The sequence below is a fragment of the Cricetulus griseus genome, chromosome 4, assembly GCF_003668045.3.
Source record: "Cricetulus griseus strain 17A/GY chromosome 4, alternate assembly CriGri-PICRH-1.0, whole genome shotgun sequence".
NCBI lineage: Eukaryota > Metazoa > Chordata > Mammalia > Rodentia > Cricetidae > Cricetulus > Cricetulus griseus.
The window spans coordinates 181835889-181854977 of NC_048597.1; the positions used below are offsets into that span (position 1 = coordinate 181835889).

The window sequence follows — 19089 nt, forward strand, 5'->3', positions numbered from 1 at the left end:
GGCCTAGAACAGCATAAGAGAGATTGTCTATAAAGCTCACTAAAACAACGATGGCTCCATTTTCAGCCCATACTCGCCTGAGTTCTATGTATTAGTTAGCTGAGGGTTTAGGGGTGGGCGGTGCCTTTGGCTGCTGTCCTCAGGCAGCCTCTGTTCTCCTGTGGCAATGACCAATTTGTCCAGGAGGAAGTGGCATTCATTGTATTTCCTTAGCTGTGAAGGGAAGGGGTAGTGTCCTCTGTGGCAGGATCGTGACTTCCCTGGTTTGTTTTTCCTCAAGTAGACATCTTCCAGCCTTCAAATTGGTCCTACCCTAAGAGTGGTATAGCCATTGAGCAAGAGAATCCCAATGGGAGACAAACCTTATCCCTTCAGTTTTGATTATTAGATCACTACCCAAATCAAAAAAAAAATCTATTAAGGTAGATTCTATTTTTATTTATTTATATTTTAATTTATGTGTATGGGTGTTTTGCCTGCATGTATGTGGACCATATGTTTGCCTGATACCTGAGGAGGGACTTGGATCCCAAGAACTGGAGTTATAGATAGTTGTGAGCTGCAGTGTGGGGGCTGGAAATTAAACCCAGGTCCCCTGGAAGAGCTGCTGTTGCTCTTAACTGCTGAGCCATCTCTCCAGCTCCCTAAGGTGTGCTTTGGAGTAGACAAAGCCTCCTAGTTCTAAGCGAGGAGCATTCCAATCCCCCTGCACGAATTCTTGCACTGCTGATTTAAACGTAAGGTCGATGGGTAAACAAAACAGGGACAGCCCAGTTATGTTTCAGTCTCACCCAAACAAGTAACCTTTTAGCACAGGTGGGCCCCAATGTTACTTTAGACATACTTATAACTTAAATGTTTTCGTTGTTTACTTGATGCCCAAATTTGATGAGGTAGCCTTTATTTGTATTCACTAAATCTGACAACTCACAATAGCAATGAAAGTACTTGCTAGTTGGATGTTACTCACTGCTCCCCTCTCCCAACCTACCCAACAGAGTCTCTAGCCTAGGCTGACCTCCCTAGGTGGCTGAGGATAACCTTGAACTTCTATCTCTGCCTCCTGAGTACTGAAGTCTCAGGCATGGTACCCTGTATGTGGTTTATGTGGGTGCTGGGGACAGAACTTGGGATTTCATGCTGCCAGACAAGTGCTCCTCCCACTGACCTGTATTCCTAGTCCTTTGTTTTCCTTTTAATCAACAGCATGGAGTCTGGAGCCAGCTTGTCTAGATGGGGAAGCAGATCTGCAATTTCTTGGCCTGTTGTCTTTGAGAAGGCTTTAAATTTTCTTTTCTTATAGCAACACAAGCTTCACAAGAGCCATGGGCATGAAGGGCTGGGGATATTGCCCAGGGGTGAGAGCTTGCCTAACTAGAATCATGGGATTGTTGTTCACATACCGCATAGTATGTCTGTGTTCATTCAGTTTTGTCACCAATTATGAAGTCTTGGCAACAGTGTCACAGGCATCTTTCTTTCTTTTTTTTTAAGATTTTATTTATTTATTTATTTATTTATTTATTTATTATGTATACAACATTCTGCTTCCATGTATATCTGCACATCAGAAGAGGGCACCAGATCTCATAACGGATGGTTGTGAGCCACCATGTGGTTGCTGGGAATTGAACTCAGGACCTCTGGAAGAGCAGTGGGTGCTCTTAACCTCTGAGCCATCTCTCCAACCCCACAGGCATCTTTCTTAAACAATTAAAATTAAGTAATTTAGAAAACATTTAATCACTTCCCTTTCTCTACTATTAAGCTTTTCATTTTTCAGCTTGGAAGGTCTTTCTGGTCAGTAACAAGTGAAGTAAAAAAGCAATGGAGTCAGTGTGTGTGTGTGTGTGTGTGTGTGTAAATTACATGACATATCCATACCCCTTTATATTGTCTATTAATGATTCCACATCTCATCTAAGGGCTAAGTTGTCGCCTGCATTATGATCTTGGAGATATCAATGTGTGTGTCTAAGAACTTGAGTTGAAGGAATGGCATCTAGGTGCTGATTGCTGTCCATTGATTATTTCATTTAATTTCCATTGCAAGGCTGTTAACTAAGTAGGTCTTGGTTTATCCCCATCATCCATTAACGACAGCTTAGAGATATGTTCTATACAGTCTGGAAAAATGATCTATAATATCTGTGCTTTCAGTTTTGAATGAGTGAATTTATTAAGCCTGTAGCAAGTAAGAGTAAAATAGTGAGGGGGGATAGATAGATGGATGGACAGTTGGATAGATAGATGATAGATGAATGGATAGATAGATGATAGATAGATAGATAGATAGATAGATAGATAGATAGACAGACAGACAGACAGATAGATATAGATAGATAGATATAAACAGACATATGTCATCAAATCAGGTACTCAAAACATCCATCAGAAATCAACTGGGGAAGCCTCATTAAAGCAGTCAGCTGGTGTTCTTGATTGAGAAACTCCCAGGCTGAGTGAATTATCGCCTGGGTGAAGCTTCCAAGGAAAAGAATAAGTAGAAGCAGACAGAGATGGTATCATCAAACCAGGAGCGCACAGCATCCATCAAAAACTGACTGGGGAAGTTGAGGTAGTTGGCTATAGTTCCCAATTGAGCTTCCTCTTCCCCATGGTAATCACTTTTATATCAATGGTGATCACTATTGGAAATAGTTTACCAGCTAGCTATACCCAGCAGCACAGTGAGTTTACTCTTGGGCTGTTTTGCTGTGTCCTCTCCCTTGTCACACATGTATGGGTACCAACCCAGCAACCCATTCTTTAATAAGGGGTCTTTGAGGACACTTGACATATACATGCTTGTGTCTAAAACCAGGGTAGGGGACCCAGAGCCAGCTTCTGAGTTCAAACAACACATGACACTTACCAGTATAATGTTCGGGGTGAGAATAGAACAGAGCTTGGGGATTGAGCCAGCTCCCTGTTATATATCCCTGGAATAGAAATGGCTCCCCAGGAAGGAAACTCACAGCTTTGTGTTTGTTTGTTTTTGAGACAGGGTTTCTCTGTATCTTTGGCTGTCCTGGAACTCACTTAGTAGGCCAGGCTGGCCTCGAACTCACAGAGATCCACCTGCCTCTGCCTCCCAAGTGCTGGGATTAAAGGTGTGTGCCACCACTGCCCCCGAGAAATCTCACACTTTTATATCCCTTGTTTATTTAAAACTGTTTGTTTGCAAATAAATTTAGTTTCAGTGATTTATTTGTTAAAATGAAGATATTTCGAATTCAGTGATTAGATTGAGTTTTGAGTGGGGCACAGTTGTTCACACCTGTAGATCCCAGTAGTCGGGAGGCTGAAGCAGGAAAATCACATGAACCCAAAAGGTGGAGACCAGCCTAAGTAGCATAGCAAGAGACACTACCTCAGAAACAAGAAAAACAACAAAAACCCAAGGGGGTGGTGGTGGAGGTGACTAGTTTTTTATGATTTTCTTCCCTCAGTGGGGACAAGATGCTTAATTTATTTTCTTTGTTCGCTGCTGGATTCCCAGCACCTACAAGTGCCTGGTGTGTTGTAAGCAACCAACACAAAGCGGTTGATTGTTGAATGAGTAAAGGGAAGAGGGTGGGCAATCTAATAACATCCTCTTACTTGAATGCATTAAAATGTATAAAACTGGGTTGGAGAGATAGCCCAGTGGACCCGAGTTCAAATCCCCTAGCATCCGTGAGAAAAGCTGGATATGGCTGCACATGCCTGTAACATCAGCACTGTGTCTGGCAGAGACAGAAGGACATTTGGGGCTTCCTGGTGTCCAGCCTAGCTCCAGGTTCAATAAGAGACCCTGGTCCGAGGGAATAAGCAGAGAGTGACAGGAAGACACCCAGCTGCCTTCTCTGGCTTCTTCACATGCATAGGTCGTGGGTACAGACACTGTGCATATTCCAGATCCACACACCACTTCAAACACACATATACAAAGTGAGACTTTAAGGGGAGCTAAAGAGATGGCTCAATGGGTAAAAGTATTTGCAAAGTCTGAAAGACCTGAGTTCGATTCCCGGAACCTACATAAAAGTTGGACGCAGATTGAAGTGCCAGCACCACAGGAACCTCAAGAGAGAACCTGCCTCAAGAAGGTGGGAGGGGAGGACCAGCTCCAGGAAGTTCTCTGGCCTCCATACAAATATGGTAGACCCTTCCCACCCTACATAAAATAATTAAAAAACAATATTGTTACAAAAAATAAAACTTGGCCGGGTGTTGGTGGCGCGGGACTTTAATCCCAGCACTCGGGAGGCAGAGGCAGGGGGATCTCTGTGAGTTCGAGGCCAGCCTGGTCTACAGTGTGAGTCCCAGGACAGCCAAGGCTACACAGAGAAACCCAGTCTTGAAACAAAAACAAAACCCCAAAACTTTCCATCCAGTGCATACTTCCTCTCAGAGAATCCTTCCTGGGTCCCCAAATAATACCATTCTCCTCTAAACCGTACCTATGTGGGATTGTTATTTTCTGCTCAGAATGTAAATGGGTAAAAGTAATGAGATGTTGATCACTTTGAGAATTAGAACCCCGGTAAGGTTGGTACCTCTCGTTTCCCTAAGCTTCAGGGTCCCTCTATTTGTTAAATGGGGAAACTAATGTGTGGTTCAACTACCCCAGAGGTACACATTCCTGGGGAAGCAGAACATCTCATTTCAGGAGAGGGGCGAGAACTGACCTGGTTTACCCTGTGGTGGGTGTGTGTGTGTGTGTGTGTGTGTGTGTGTGTGTGTGTGTGTGTGTTGGACCCTAGCTCTCCATGCTGCTAGTCTGAAATGCATGTGCTTTAGTTTATGTAGAATAATGATTGATTCTTTTTGCAGCACCTTGATAATGAACCTCATTACTGTTCCTGGGGAGGAGTAAGACCTGAGCTAATTGAATAACTGCTTTTGCTTTTATAGTGTTTGTAAAGTGTCCACACTGCCTTTCCTTCCATCCAGCAGCTCCTTACATGTTCTGTAACATCTGTTGACTGACTGGAAAACATGTTTCTATGAAGGTGAACAATGGACCTTAACCAGGTTGCAACTCAGACATACATAGGGTCTGTATTAATCTCCGTCAACCCTTTCAAGCAGATGCCATACTTTGGAGAAAAGGAAATTGAAATGTACCAAGGAGCGGTAAGTTATGTACTCAACAAGTTGCTGTAGTGTTTAGGGATTTTGTCATTTATTCATAGTTTTTCTTGAAGTTAGCAAAGCATTTGCATTTTCTTATGAATTATATTGGGGGAAGTCAAATAAGTGACATTGTTTGATTTTTTTTTTAAATTGGAGGCTGATCTTCAACATGTAGCTCAAAGGCATATAGACTAATGTGTGGGTTAATTTACATATAGAATTTGTTAAGTGGGCTGCAATACCCAGAGTTTGGGGTGGTCTTCTGCCTTCCACATGTGCTTCAGAGTTCTAAGTAACACAGAGGCACCATAGGCACAAGCATGAGGGCCTGAGTTCACAGGCCAGAACCCAGGTGGAAATACAATACATAGTAGTGTGTGCTTGTAATCTCAGCACTGAGGAGTGGCAGATAGGAGGGTCCCTGGGGCTCACTGTCCAGTCTAGCCTAGTGATGAGCTCCAGGCCAGTGAGAGACCCTGTCCCAAAGGAGTTGAACTCCCTTCCTGATAGTAACACCCAAAGTTGTTCTCTGTCCTCCACACGAAATTGTGAACACACATGCTGTGCAAGCGAGTGAGTGAGCACGAGTGCTCGCGTGCACACACACACACACACACACACACACACACACACACACCTAAAAAAGTCAGCCAGGTAGTGGTGGCACACTCCTTTAATCCCAGGAGGCAGAGGCAGGCTGATCTCTGTGAGTTGAGGCCAACCTGGTCTACAAAGATCTGGGACAGCCAGGGCTACACAGTGAAATCCTGCCTCAAAAAGCCTAAACAAACAAATAAACAAATAAAGCCAGTCATAGGTAAACAATAAATGAGATGCTGGTAACTTTGAGAATTAGAACCCTTGGTGAGCTTTGGCCATGGCTTGAAAGCGAATCCTTCATTACTTCATTTATTAATGTGACAACTCTCCATTCAGACCCACCCCACAGTCATTTCATCTGTGGGTTAAAAGCAAAACCAGCAATCCTTGCCAACCTGTCTTATTCTGCAGTTCATCACACCCCTCAGCCCTAGACCTCTGCGTGTCCTTCCTTCCTTCCTTCCTTCCTTCCTTCCTTCCTTCCTTCCTTCCTTGCTTCTTTCCTTGCTTCTTTCTTTCTTCACAGCAGAAGTACAGAGCCTTTATGAATCCTGGCCCCTGGAAGCCAAACAAAAGAACACATAAATCCCATTGAAGGCTTTTACCCAGAGCGAGTGTGCACCCCATTGTTGCCGGATGAATGCTGCTGGTAGCCGGAGCCCAAGGAGGCTGCCACGAGAGACCTTTGATAATGCTGCCTTTATGGGGGGGGGTACAAGGACCTTGCCCTAGTACCCCAGTCCATGATCCTGGGGCAGCTGGCATGGAGCTGGGCTGACTCCCCCTCCCCCAATAACAGCAAGGCTTCAACATGAAGAGCTCACACAAACACAAACACACGAGCACACACAAGCACAGATCTATGTTTCTTTCTCATTCTCTGAAGAGTCACCGTGTGCCAGCCCCCTTATACATTGTTTATCTTTTCAAGAGTTCTCAGTATAGAAATGTCATAAAAGAAAAAAAAGTTTTTTCATTGTTCATGGTAACACTGTTATATAATTGGTTTTTACTGAGTATTAGGTACTGTATGTGCTTGCAACAATACTAAAACAGTCCATATGACTGCTGCATTACATTATCCACCCTACTTCACAGAGGAGGAGGAAGCTGCTGCCCAAGGGAGCAGTATCTACCCGAAGCTATTGAGCTAGGAGTTAAACTAGAGTCTTAATGGCTTTGGGGGGTCTCCACTGAGAGATAGGAGTATCAAAGGAGATGACTACTCAATGCTCCATAGGCACCCAGCTCAGAGGCTTGGTGAAACTCAAGATGGGAAACCCAGCTGAATGTATAGGACTCCAGAGATGGGGCTCTAGCTCGATTGGCAGAATGATTGCCTGTTATGCACAAAATGTGGGATCCCACCCCCCAACACTGAATAAACCAGGCCTGGTACAATGTAGTTCAATGTCATCCTCAGCTACATAGGGAGATGGAGGCCAATCTGAAACTCATGAGACCCTGTCTAGGGGTGGGAGGAGTATAAATGACCCTCATTAAGCAGTTTTGGAACCTTAGTGGGAAAGGCTTGGGTCCTAGTCAGGATTTCATTGCTATGATGAACACCATGACCAAAAGCGAGTTAGGGAGGAAAGGGTTTATTTGGCTTCCACTTCTACATTATAGTCCATCACTGAAGGAAGTCAGGACAGGAACTCAAACAGGCTTGGAATCTGAAGGCACATGCTGATGCAGAGGCCACGGAGGGGTGTTGCTTACTGGCTTGCTCCCCTGGCTTGCTCAGCCTGCTTTCTTATAGAACCCAGAACTCACCAGCCCAGGGATGACTCTTCCCACAATGGACCAGGCCTCCCACTTCAGTCACTAATAAAGAAAATGCTCTCCAAGCTTGCCTGCAGCCCAATCTATAGAGGCATTTTCTCAGTTGGGGTTCCTTCTTCTCAGTGACTCTAGCCTGTGTCAAGTTGACATAACGCTAGCCAGCACAGTTTGTCTTCTCTTTTCCCTCCACCACTCAGCATTCTCTCCACTCCCCCGTTTCTAGTCTTCACCCTCTTTTCTTCCCTACAGTATTCTGCTTGCCTGTTTTCAAAGAGTCATTCCACATAGTTCTGATTCAGTGGTCTGTGTAGAAGAAGCCCACCGGAGACCATGTCCTGAGGTCCCAGCAGGCCTCCTGCTGTCACCGTGAAGGCAGGCTTAACATAACCTCGACCCCTGTCAGGAGTTCTGCATTCCCAAGGATAGCCCCCCACTCATACTAGGTGGTTCCCTATGGGTGGGGACACATGAGTACTTTGCTTATACGCAGTGTCTCACCCACTCCCCCCATTCCCTTTTACCACTGAACCACTGAGGTTCAGTCTTTAGAGCTTGGCAGTAAATAGCAGGTCCTTAGCCAGCCCTTCTTCCTTCAGTCCTTCACTATATAAGAAAATATAAAAATGTTTTAAGCGAATTGTTTCTCATACTATTTTTTAATTATTTTATTTATTTATTATGTATACAACATTCTGCTTCCATGTATATCAGCACACCAGAAGAGGGCACCAGATCTCATAATGGATGGTTGTGAGCCACCATGTGGTTGCTGGGAATTGAACTCAGGACCTCTAGAAGAGCAGTCAGTGCTCTTAACCTCTGAGCCATCTCTCCAGCCCTTTCTTATACTATTGTATATCTTTTATCTTTTAAAATTACTGTCCTGGTCATCTTCACACTTACCTTGTGAGACCCTCAGAGACAGGACAGTGTGTCGTCACCCTAGATTCAGCTCCAAGGCCTCAAGTTTATCGAGTCTTATTTTCTCCATTCCAGCACCACATGAAGCATTTTTGTTTTTGCTTTAAAAATATTTTCTTACATTTTTCTGTTTACTTGTGTGGCCACAGTGGTCTGCATGTGGATGTCAGAGAACAACTTGCAGAAGTCCCTAAATTCTAGGGTTCCAGGTATATGCCACTGTGCTAGCTCTTTTTGTTCATTTTTGAGGGTTTGGTGAAAGCTGGTATCTAGCAACTGAAGAAACGGGGCTGGGATCAGCTGACAGAATGAGGTCAGTCAGGGGGCACAATTTGATTGTTGGACCTTTTTTCCAATTTAATTTTGTTCTGTGTGTATGAGCCATCTGTTTGCTTGTGTGTGTGGGCACCACCATGTGCATGTAGTGCCTGAAGAGGCCAGAGGAGGGTATCAGATACCCTGGAACTGGAGTTCTAGAAGGTTGTGAGCCACCATGTGGGTGCTGGGAATCAAACCTGCGACCTCTGGAAGAGTAGCCAGTGTTCTTAACCACTGAGCCATCTCTTCAGTCTCTAGTTTTTTAAATCTGTCCAAAGCTAAAGACCCTCTCACATACCCAGGAAACTCTCTTATTGTAGTGTGTCACCTGCAGCCCTCCACCTTAAAAAGGAAACAAACTAACCAAATAGTTCATTCCTATGAGGAACCACATCCCTTGCCATCTTCTTGGGGAAAACTTGTAAGTTTCCTTCCTCATCCATAGATATACCCCTTAGTCCCCAGTGAGACCGGAGCATAGCAACTTGCCTCTCAGAGAGGAAAAAAAATACCATCAGCATTTAGAATTCTGGTCGAAGTGATACCCAAATCTTGGCAGACCCTTTTTTTTTTTTTTAAAGATTTTATTTATTTATTTATTATGTATATAACATTCTGCTTCCATGTATATCTGCACACCAGAAGAGGGCACCAGATCTCATAAGGCATGGTTGTGAGCCACCATGTGGTTGCTGGGAATTGAACTCAGGACCTTTGGAAGAGCAGTCGGTAATCTTAACCTCTGAGCCATCTCTCCAGCCCAGCAGACCCTTTTCTAATAGTTGCCAAGTGTCTCCAGAATTCAGAAGCAGAATGTCCTTGCAAAGGCATGTCTGGGTGGAAGGGTGGTGTACCTGGGTCATGTCTGACAGCTGAATCACAGGCATACCTATGGAGGAGTCCTTCCAAACTCCACCTTCGCTTCCCCAGCATGTAGCAGACCATGACAGTAGGACATTTTTATGAACCACTGATTCACGAAATCTTTGCCTGTAAATGCTGAACACTGCAGCTGTGTGCCATGGCGTCATTGATCAGTCCACACAAAGAAACTTAACTTTAGTTAAGTTACTAACTTGGCTTAGGTTAGTTAACTTGGTTTAGTTTTGGTTTCTGTTTTTGCTCTCCTAGGCGCAGTATGAGAACCCGCCTCATATCTATGCCCTCGCCGACAGCATGTACAGAAACATGATCATCGACAGAGAGAACCAGTGCGTCATCATCAGGTAGGAGAAAGACCCAGGTCAGCAAGCCTCTATCTAGCCCTGAGCTGTCGGAGCAGCCACTCAGCAAGACGGAGGAGCCAGCAGGCTTCTGCTTGGTTTATTTTGTAATTGTCCCTTGTCCAATGCCAGCTCATAAACGCCTTCAGGGGAGGAGCTCTTGAGGCCCACCCCTCGGTTAATGATTGCTGGGGGAGGGGAGGCATTGTCTTCAAAGGTGTAGCCTCTGGCAAATCACTGAAAAGAAACAAATAAGTGAAAGTACAAGGGGAACTGATTGTGGACAGGAATGACATCAGCAGGAGTGAGAGTGCATGCTGGCTGGTTTGTAACAATTTGAAGGAACTAGAGTCACCTAAGGAAAGGGAATCTCAATGGAGAACTGCTTCCTGTATATTGGTCTGCAGGCAGGTCTGGGAGAATCTTCTTAGCTGGTAATTGATGAGGGAGGGCCCACATAAGAAAGCAAGCTGAGCAAGCCACAGGAGCAAGCCACTAAGCTGTGTTCCTGTTCCATGGTCTCTGCTTCAGTTCCTGCCTCCAGGTTCCTGCCCCAACTGTAAAGTGTTTTGGTTAGTGTTTTATCACAGTAACAAAAAGCCAACGAGGACAGAGACAAGAGAGGGTAGTGAGGGAGCCGGTGGTGGCGGCGCAAGCCTTTAATCCCAGCACTCGGGAGGATCTCTGTGAGTTCGACACCAGCCTGGTCTACAAGAGCTAGTTCAAGGACAGCTTCTAAAGCCAAAGAGAAACCCTGCCTTGAACCCCCCCTCCCCCAAAAGAAGAGAGGGTAGTGAGGGAGGATATGATCAAAATATGTTATATCCGTGTATGAAAATTTCATAATGAAACCCACTGGGACATATAATTAACAAATGCTAATAAAAACATCTTAAAAACTTTCTGCTTCACCGGGTCGTGGTGGCACACGCCTTTAATCCCAGCACTCTGGAGGCAGAGGGAGGCAGATCTGAGTTTGAGGCCAGCCTGGTCTACAGAGCAAGTTCCAGGCCAGCCAGGGCTGGAAACCCTGGCTCGAAGAAGAGAGAAAAAAAAAAAAAAAAGCTTTCTGCTTCTATGGGGTTGCTGTTAGCCCTCAGTTGTTCCAGGCACTAAGGCTTTAGAGAGCATGGTAACAAGACAGGTTGTTTGAGATAAATGATGTCATCCTTGTGGGTCTGGGTGACATTTGCAAGAATTTCCCTGTGCCTGTAAGTTGGAGATCCTCTACATCTAAGCATAACAATTGTGAATCACTGTAGGTAGCATCTGCTGCAATTCCTTTCCCAGGCCCCACTCTTTTATCCTTTAGCAAGGAAATAGTTCAGGTTTGAATGTCTGTGTTTGTGTGTTTTGTTTTTAAGAATTTATCATTTGCATCGAAGTTTTTAGGATATTAGTAGCAACTCCCAGCATTAGGTATCTTCACCTATACTTCACAATCCATGTAACCTGAACTGTCCCCAAATGGTGGCTGGGTTTAATTGCTTTAAAATTCATTCACTATTGTGAATACTTTCTACATTAGAAAGTGAAGCATCCATATTCCTATCACTTAATGGTTTTGTTCAAAACCACGTTTATATTCGTCCTTTTTTTGCGTGTGTCTGAATTTTAAAATTTATTTTATTTTATTTTTTTGTGACAGTTTCATGTAGTCCAGGCTGGCCTCAAACTCAGTATTATATTAAGGATAGCCTAGAACTTCTGATCTTCTTACCTCATCCTCCCAGTGCAGGCTGGCATTACACTGGGTTTTTGAAATGCTGGGGCTGGAACCCACATGCATGCCAGGCAAGCACTCCAGCTGAGCTGCACCCCAGCCCCTGAAGTCTTTTTGAAAGAGCTACTTGTGATGATATTCACAAACACACTCAAAATTAGACAAAGTGTGATATGCCCTTTGTATCCCTCCTTCATTCTGTTTGGTTATCAATATGTGGCCAGTCCTCCTTATTTACCTTTCCCTCTTAGCCCCCTTGGTTATCTAAAACAAATCCTAGAGAGCAAATCTTTTCATTTGCCAATAATTAGTATATAACTTTAAAAGAAAATTCTTAGTGCCTCTGTGCCGGCACGTGCACCCGTGTGTGTGTGTGTGTGTGTGTGTGTGTGTGTGTGTGTGTGTGTGTGTGTGTGTGTTGCATATGTAGAAGTCAGAGGACAACGTGTAAGAGTCGCTGGTGCTGGGATTCAGGTCATCAAGCTTGGCAGCTGTCATCTTGACCCACGGAGGCATCTCTGTTTGTTTTTCCAGTGAGGGCTCTGGAAATGGAATTCAGGCCCTTGTTGCATGGATTTTACTGACTGAGCCCTTTTCTCAGCTCCAGATAATTCTTATCACACCTTAAAAATAAATCCTTCCTGGTTTGGGAGCAATTACTTAGCATGTCCAAGACTTTAGGTCTGGTTCCCAACACTGCTGCACAAATGAAAAAGGGAATCCTGTTATTATTTGATCTGCTCCGTACTCCAATGATGGGACTGAGTTACACACTCTTTTCAGCAGCTGGCTTGTTTGCATTTAGAAGCCAAACAAAGCCCACACACCATCACCCCTGGTTGCTGTGTCGCTCAAGTCTCCTAGTTGCTGAGCCATCTCCTTCATTCATTCTGTTTTTCTTGGCATTCATTTGTTAAAGAGAAGGGCTGTAGGCCTATCTGTGCTCTGGCTGACTGTGTCCTGCTGTGATGCCAACACCTCCAACCATACTCTTTATTTCCTGTTGTCATAGTTACTTGTCTCCTTGTTAAGACAAAATACCTGACAATAGGCATTTATAGATTGTCATTTGGAGGTCATTTTCATTGTAAGCATAATAGTCATGTGTTTGTTTTTATTTGGGGGTTTACTTTGGCTCACAGTTTTAGGAGACAGTCCATTTGGACTCGAGAGAAATGAATGCTAGTGTCCATCATGATTTCTCCTTTTTATTCAGTCCAAGACCCCAGCCCCTGGGGCCCCCACATTCTGGGTGGATCTTCCTGCCTCAGTTACTCCAATCTAGAAACTTCTTCCCAGGCACAGTTTGGTTCCTGGGTGATTCTAGGTCCTGTCAAGTTGACAGTTGATGTTAATGACCACAGATATAAATTGATAGTATGTTTCAAAGCATGGCCAGATGCAGATTCAATTTTTGCAAAAACACCTGTTATGCAATGAACTTCATTCCTGTTGGTCTCTCTTTATTCGATGTTCAGAATGCCAAGAGACCCATCCGTTTCATGACCATTGCTTAATTAATTAAAGTTATTTTCTCATTCTGTTATTTCTTTTACATGTGCTAGTTGGACTTTTTTTTATTGATGTTAAAATATAATCTTTATGGGAAAACTAGATAAAATGCCTACTCATTGTCTTTTCTCCTCACTTTTCAAAGTAATGAGTTGTTGCCCTGGCAACCTCTGAAGGTAGCGTGTATTTATTTTCAGTATCACTTCTAACTAGTGAGTCTAAAATAGCTTCCCTGTTTACATTGCAGTTATCCCTTTAGTGTCTCAGATAATCTCCCTTCTCCTTTGTCTTGGCCTCCATGTCCTCTGACACATCTCAAGTCCCCTTGGATCATTTCCTTGGTGCAAATGGTCCAAGTTCATCTTGTTCATGTCCTCCTGAGGCCTGGAACTGTCCTTTCTCCAAGGGGTCCTTGTTTCATGGACTGGGACATGATATTTAGACACCACTGTTCTGGGTACCACCTGTCAGTGTTTCTATTCTCTGCAGTGGACAAAGCTAAGGAATTTAAATTTTTAAAAACGATGAGGCATGAGTTTATTTCTGCTATTTCTAGCTTCTTTTTAAGGTTATAGAGAATTGTTTGTTTTAATTTATTATTACTATCATTACTATTTTGTGTGCATGAGTATTTTGTCTGAATGTATGTTTGTGCTCCATGTGTGTGCAGATTATAGCATTTTAAAATACCTTTTTTATATTCATAACTTGTCTCTCTTCTACTAAAAAGTCTTGGTCTCTGATGACAGACATAATTACTTGCTTTATGCTGTATGCATTATAAACATGTGTATATGAATATATACATACGTACACATGTATTTAAAATACATGACACCAATATTATTGTAACACCAACAATAATAATGCAAATTAGTAGCAATACCAAATACATTTTAAAATTTCTTTTTGTTCTTTTGGTCCATATATCCAATATTTTCATCCAAATATTAGGTAAATATAAATTTATATATGTAATAAAGATAAATTAGTTAGATGTAAATAAAGACTTATTCATTTTTATTTTATGCATATGAATATTTTGCCTGGATGTATGTCTGTGTACTACATGTGTGTCCAGTGCCCATGGAAGCCAGAAGATTGCATTGGATGCCCTGGGACTGGAGTTATAGATGGTTGTGAAAGACCCTATGGGTCCTGGGAGTAGAAGCTGGGTCCTCTGCAAGAGCAGCCAGTGCTCTTAATGGCAGAGCCATCTCTCTAGCCCCCAAATACTGGATTTTAAAAGTCAGCTAATTTAATATTTTTCTATGCTCTTCATGTGTCAAGGGGTTGGGTTATTTACACTCTTAATTGTCGTGGTTTAAAATTGTAAACATTACGCCTATCATTGACTTATTTGGGTTTTTTGAGGAAGGGTCCTGCTGAGTAGCTTGTGCTGGTTCCAGTCCCCCTGCCTCCTCTACCGCTGCGTGCCATCACACCTGACTTAAGATCCGAGAATTCGGTTTCTTACCACCTTCTAAAGCACTTACATGGTACAAAATGAAAACAGAAGCTTTTTGAGGTAAATGCAGGTCCCCACGGTTTCAGGATGAAGAGAGACTCAATGACATTTTACCCCAGGTGTCTGCATGTCTCTGGGACCATTATCCCAACCAGAGAACTAGCAACCCTTCATTCTCCAGTGTCTCTGAAGCCCCGAAGCCTGCGTTCAGTCTCTCAGTTGTCACCAGCTTGCTCTTTCCTGGTGCTTTATGCAAATTGAGGGAGGATAGTTGTATTTTTTATGAATCCTGAGTTTATTTTTATGTTGCCACAGTTCCCCTATGCCCAGCTTTTATTTTCCCTTATAACATTGGCTTTCTGTTCATTTTGCTCCTGCTGTCTGCTGGCCATACATCTTTGCGTGTGTTAAGCATGCATTTTCCCTCTGTGTTCTGCCTCCAGAGCCCCATGCCATAGGTTTTTTTGGGAGGCCATGCTAGTTCTACTAGGGGTGTCTTCTAGGTTTGTCTGACTGGTTCCTCACGTGTTTACTGTACTCATTCCTTTAAGGGATTCTTCCAGAAGTCGGAAGTTAGATGTAGATGGTAGATTAGATACAGGTTAAACTATTTCAGGGATGCATAAGAAATGATGGTTTTGCTTGAGTCACAGGAAATGCTTTTGTATGACACCAATTTGAGGTCATTGGAGAGGAGGGGGGTTTCCTTCACTGTATTTTATGAGAGAGTATGAGTATGAGTTTTCTGATAGGTCCCTGTGTTCCCTTTCCTTTCTCATTCTGCCCCTCTTCTGGGTGTTTCCTGGGAAGGAAGGGATTGTGTTGGTTACTCAAGAGCTTGTGGTGGCACCAGTTTGTGCCTCCACATTCAGATGGCAAGGGTGCCACTTCGATTCCCATGCCCCAGTGTGGAACCAGAGACTGCTTCCAAGAGCCATCTTTGCAGCCATTCAGACAAGATACACTTTTAATTTAGGAGATTGTAGAACAGGAAGGCAAAATTAAGGTAAAGGATCCTGTCCCCCGACAAGATGGCTCTCCCTTCTGTCTGGCTGTAGTCAGTTCTCCCTAACCATCAGGCTCAAACCTTCATAAAAACCACTCTTATTGAGGAGGGGAGGACGGGGGCCGGAGAGGTGTCTCTGTGGTTAGGAGCATTAGCTGCTCTTCCAGAGGACCTGTGTTCAATTCCCAGCACCTACATGGCAGCTCACAATAGTCAGTGACTCCAGGTCCAGGGGCTCTGACACCCTCACACAGACATACATGTAGGTAAAACACCAATGCACATAAAATAAAAATAGATTAATTTAAAAAACAGCATTGCTCTTGGTGCCTATGGTTATAGCTTTATTGTGGTGACAGAATACAAAACACACCTGCAGGAAAGAGTCAGCATATCAGATGAGGTGGCAGAGGGTCCAGATGTGAAGCTTCCCGTCATGGAAGGTGTGCACATGGAGGCATGGATGGTGTGACCTCCCTCCCTCCAAAGGGGATGTGTGCCAACTACTTATGGACCATCAGGGGTGTTTGCTTGAGTCTCTAGGGTCTAGAGTTTTTATCCAGGCATCTACTGATGGCTCAATCAGTGCCTCTAGCCTCTACTTTCTGCGGAGGTCAGAGGTTCTATTTTGTGGTACCAAGTACCTGCCATAAGTCACTTTAGATAGTTTGGTGGCCTTGGTCCCCAGGCAAACAAAGATGGATGGACCTAAGAGGGAGAATGTTGCAGGTTCCTTGACTTCATTTAGTTACAGAGGCCAAATACCCAACCTTTCTTGAGTTATTCTTCGCTATGTAGGTTCCTTTGCTTTCTGACAGATCTTCAGCCTGACAGACTCACCCTTAACCTCAACAGCTCACGGAGCTCCTCTCTGGACTTCAGTTTCTTCTCCTGATAGTGAACTGATGGAGCCAACATGTTCTTAGATTCCTTGGCTTGAAAATTCTTTATTTCAAGTCATGCATTCTAGGCCAGCAATTGACCAGCCCTCCCCGCCCCCCCCCCAACCCCAGTTCTGATCTTGATGAAGTGAAGATACCCCTGGACCATTCTGCATCCTTTTGCCTTGTTGTCCCTGGATTTGTGTGGGGCCCAGAGCTCTGTCATCCATTTCTTTTTTTATTTTACTATGGTGTATTTCTACATTATAACCCCATGGCTTTTGTATAATAGTGTAAAATTAGTTGACCAGGTGGTGGATTCCTCCACAGATAACAGGCTGGGTAGCCTTCATGTAAGGTAATGTGAAGGAAAAAGCTTGCAAATTCAAGATACCTTTATTCAGATAAATACCAGCCAAACGCAGGAAGCCAGAGTGTGCCCAGGGGCAGCAAGGCGGGGAGGCCAGAGAGAAGGGGCAGCCAAAGGGGAAGAGAGCATTCCATGTGCTCGTGGTCACTTAAGAGCCCATGGCTCATCATTCTGACCTCACCTTGACTACACCTTAACAGGCGTGGTCAGGCACACCTGTAGCCAGCCCTTAGGAGGCATGGTTACGGTGTCTCCCTACAATTCCCCTTTTAGTCTAAAAGAGGATTAAAACTTAATAGTGTGAAATATCCAAAATTAACAATCATAAAGGTGAAATACAAGAAGATACAATAATCTATTTTTGCACATCCTAACTATGTCTATTTTAGCTAAACCGGTATCTGTATAGGGTTGCAAATCACAAAAGGCCATTGACAAAGATAATACCCTTTATTAGTAGAGAGAAAATATCTTTAGGGATCCAGAAATCTAGTACTGGGGGAGGGGCTAAGCTGAGTAGGGATGGCAGGTACATGGCATTCAGTAAGCCTGAGAAGGGACACAGGAAACAGCAAACTAGTGTGGGCTCCAGGCAACTCCATGTAGGAGAGTCACGAGCAACTGAAGGTTTAGGGGTCCCCCTCAAGCCTGTTCACCAAGCAGCCCATGTCTGCTTAGTTCATTCATTATCTATTCTCCAGAATCTATGTCTGGATCTGTGTGTTAGAGACATATCTAGGATGCTTTTGTATGTCAGAGACAGTTATGCAAATCTTCATGGTGCGGTTCAAAGAAGGAAGAAGAATGCATTCCCTGTCATCTCTGTGTCGCCAGACAAGTTCTTGGCAGTGTGTTCACATACAGTTCTGAAGCCTCTGCCCCCTAGCTTCTGAGGGGACATATTAGACCTTGAAGAACATTTCTGTGGTACATGAATTCCTATCCCTTTGGGCCTCCTGTACCTGTGTAACCTTAGCATATTTAAGAAGTGAATATTGTAGCTGGGCGTTGGTGGCGCACGCCTTTAATCCCAGCATTCGGGAGGCAGAGGCAGGTGGATCTCTGTGAGTTTGAGGACAGCCTAGTCTCCAGAGCGAGTGCCAGGATAGGCTCCAAAGCTACACAGAGAAACCCTGTCTCAAAAACCAAAAAAAAAAAAAAAAACCCAAAAAACAAAAAAAAACCAAGAAGTGAATATTACATATATCGAATTTGTTATAGTTACATTTTTCAAAAATATCTTGAAGTATTTGCTTTCTGAAGAGTAGGATGTCTGTCTTTAATGAATCCAGTAACATCTGGCAAAGTTTTCTTATTTGTCTGTCCATTTGTTTATTTGTTCGACATAAGGCATCTTGTAGGCATAAGGTCTCATGTAGCTCAGTCTGGCTTTGAACCCACTATGAAGCCTAGGATGATGACCTTGAACTCCTGATGCTCCGCCTCCACCTCCCAAGTGCTTAGATTACAGGCATGTGCCATCATTGTGCCTGATTTACATGGTACTGGCATCAAACCCAGGGCACTGTGCATTCTGAGAAAGCTTTCTACCACCTGAGTTATAATCCCGGCACCCCCATTTTAAATGTATTTGTTTCGTGTACATGTCGGGTGGGGTTGGGGGGAGTGTGTGCATGCACTTGGTGCACAAAGGACAACTTTCAGGAATCAGGTCACTCCTTCCACCACATGAGTCCCAGGGATCAAACTCAGGTCTTCAGGATTGGCAGCAGGTGCCTTTACCCACTAAACCATTTCACCAGCCCCTCTCCTCCTCCCTGCCTTTAGAAAGAATATATAAACATAGGGCAGGCATGGTATCGCTTGCCTTTAATTCCAGCCCTCCAGAGGCAGAGGCAGTCAGATCTCTGTGACTTTGAGGCCAGCCTGGTCTGCATGGCTAGTTTCAGGTCAAGCTGGGCTGTGTAATGAGACCCTGTTCCAAAACAAAAAGAGGGATTAACAAAGACATATTTTGAATGGATTTGCTGACGGGTTGACTAAGAGAAGTGGAGTTGGAGCTCACTGCCAATACTGGATCTGGGGTTGTTGACCTGCCTGCTTGGAAAGACATTTTGTGTTTGGCTTCCCTAGCATGTGCAGTGGTAAAGAGTAAAAGAAAACAGTGAGGATGCCTCTAATGTGTGGGCTGTGGCTGTGT

At 43.9% G+C, this 19089-nt stretch overlaps 1 protein-coding gene across 3 annotated transcripts in view; it reads left to right on the forward strand.

The window, feature by feature from the left end:
* The window catches only part of Myo1e (myosin IE), a 197393-nt gene that overhangs the window by 86590 nt on the left and 91714 nt on the right, over nt 1-19089 (forward strand). For all 3 annotated transcript variants that reach the window (XM_027411241.2, XM_035443792.1, XM_027411240.1), the window contains exons 3-4: nt 5032-5121; nt 9877-9971. In XM_027411241.2, the coding sequence (XP_027267042.1) occupies nt 5032-5121; nt 9877-9971 (185 nt within the window). The remainder of the gene's footprint in view (nt 1-5031; nt 5122-9876; nt 9972-19089) is intronic.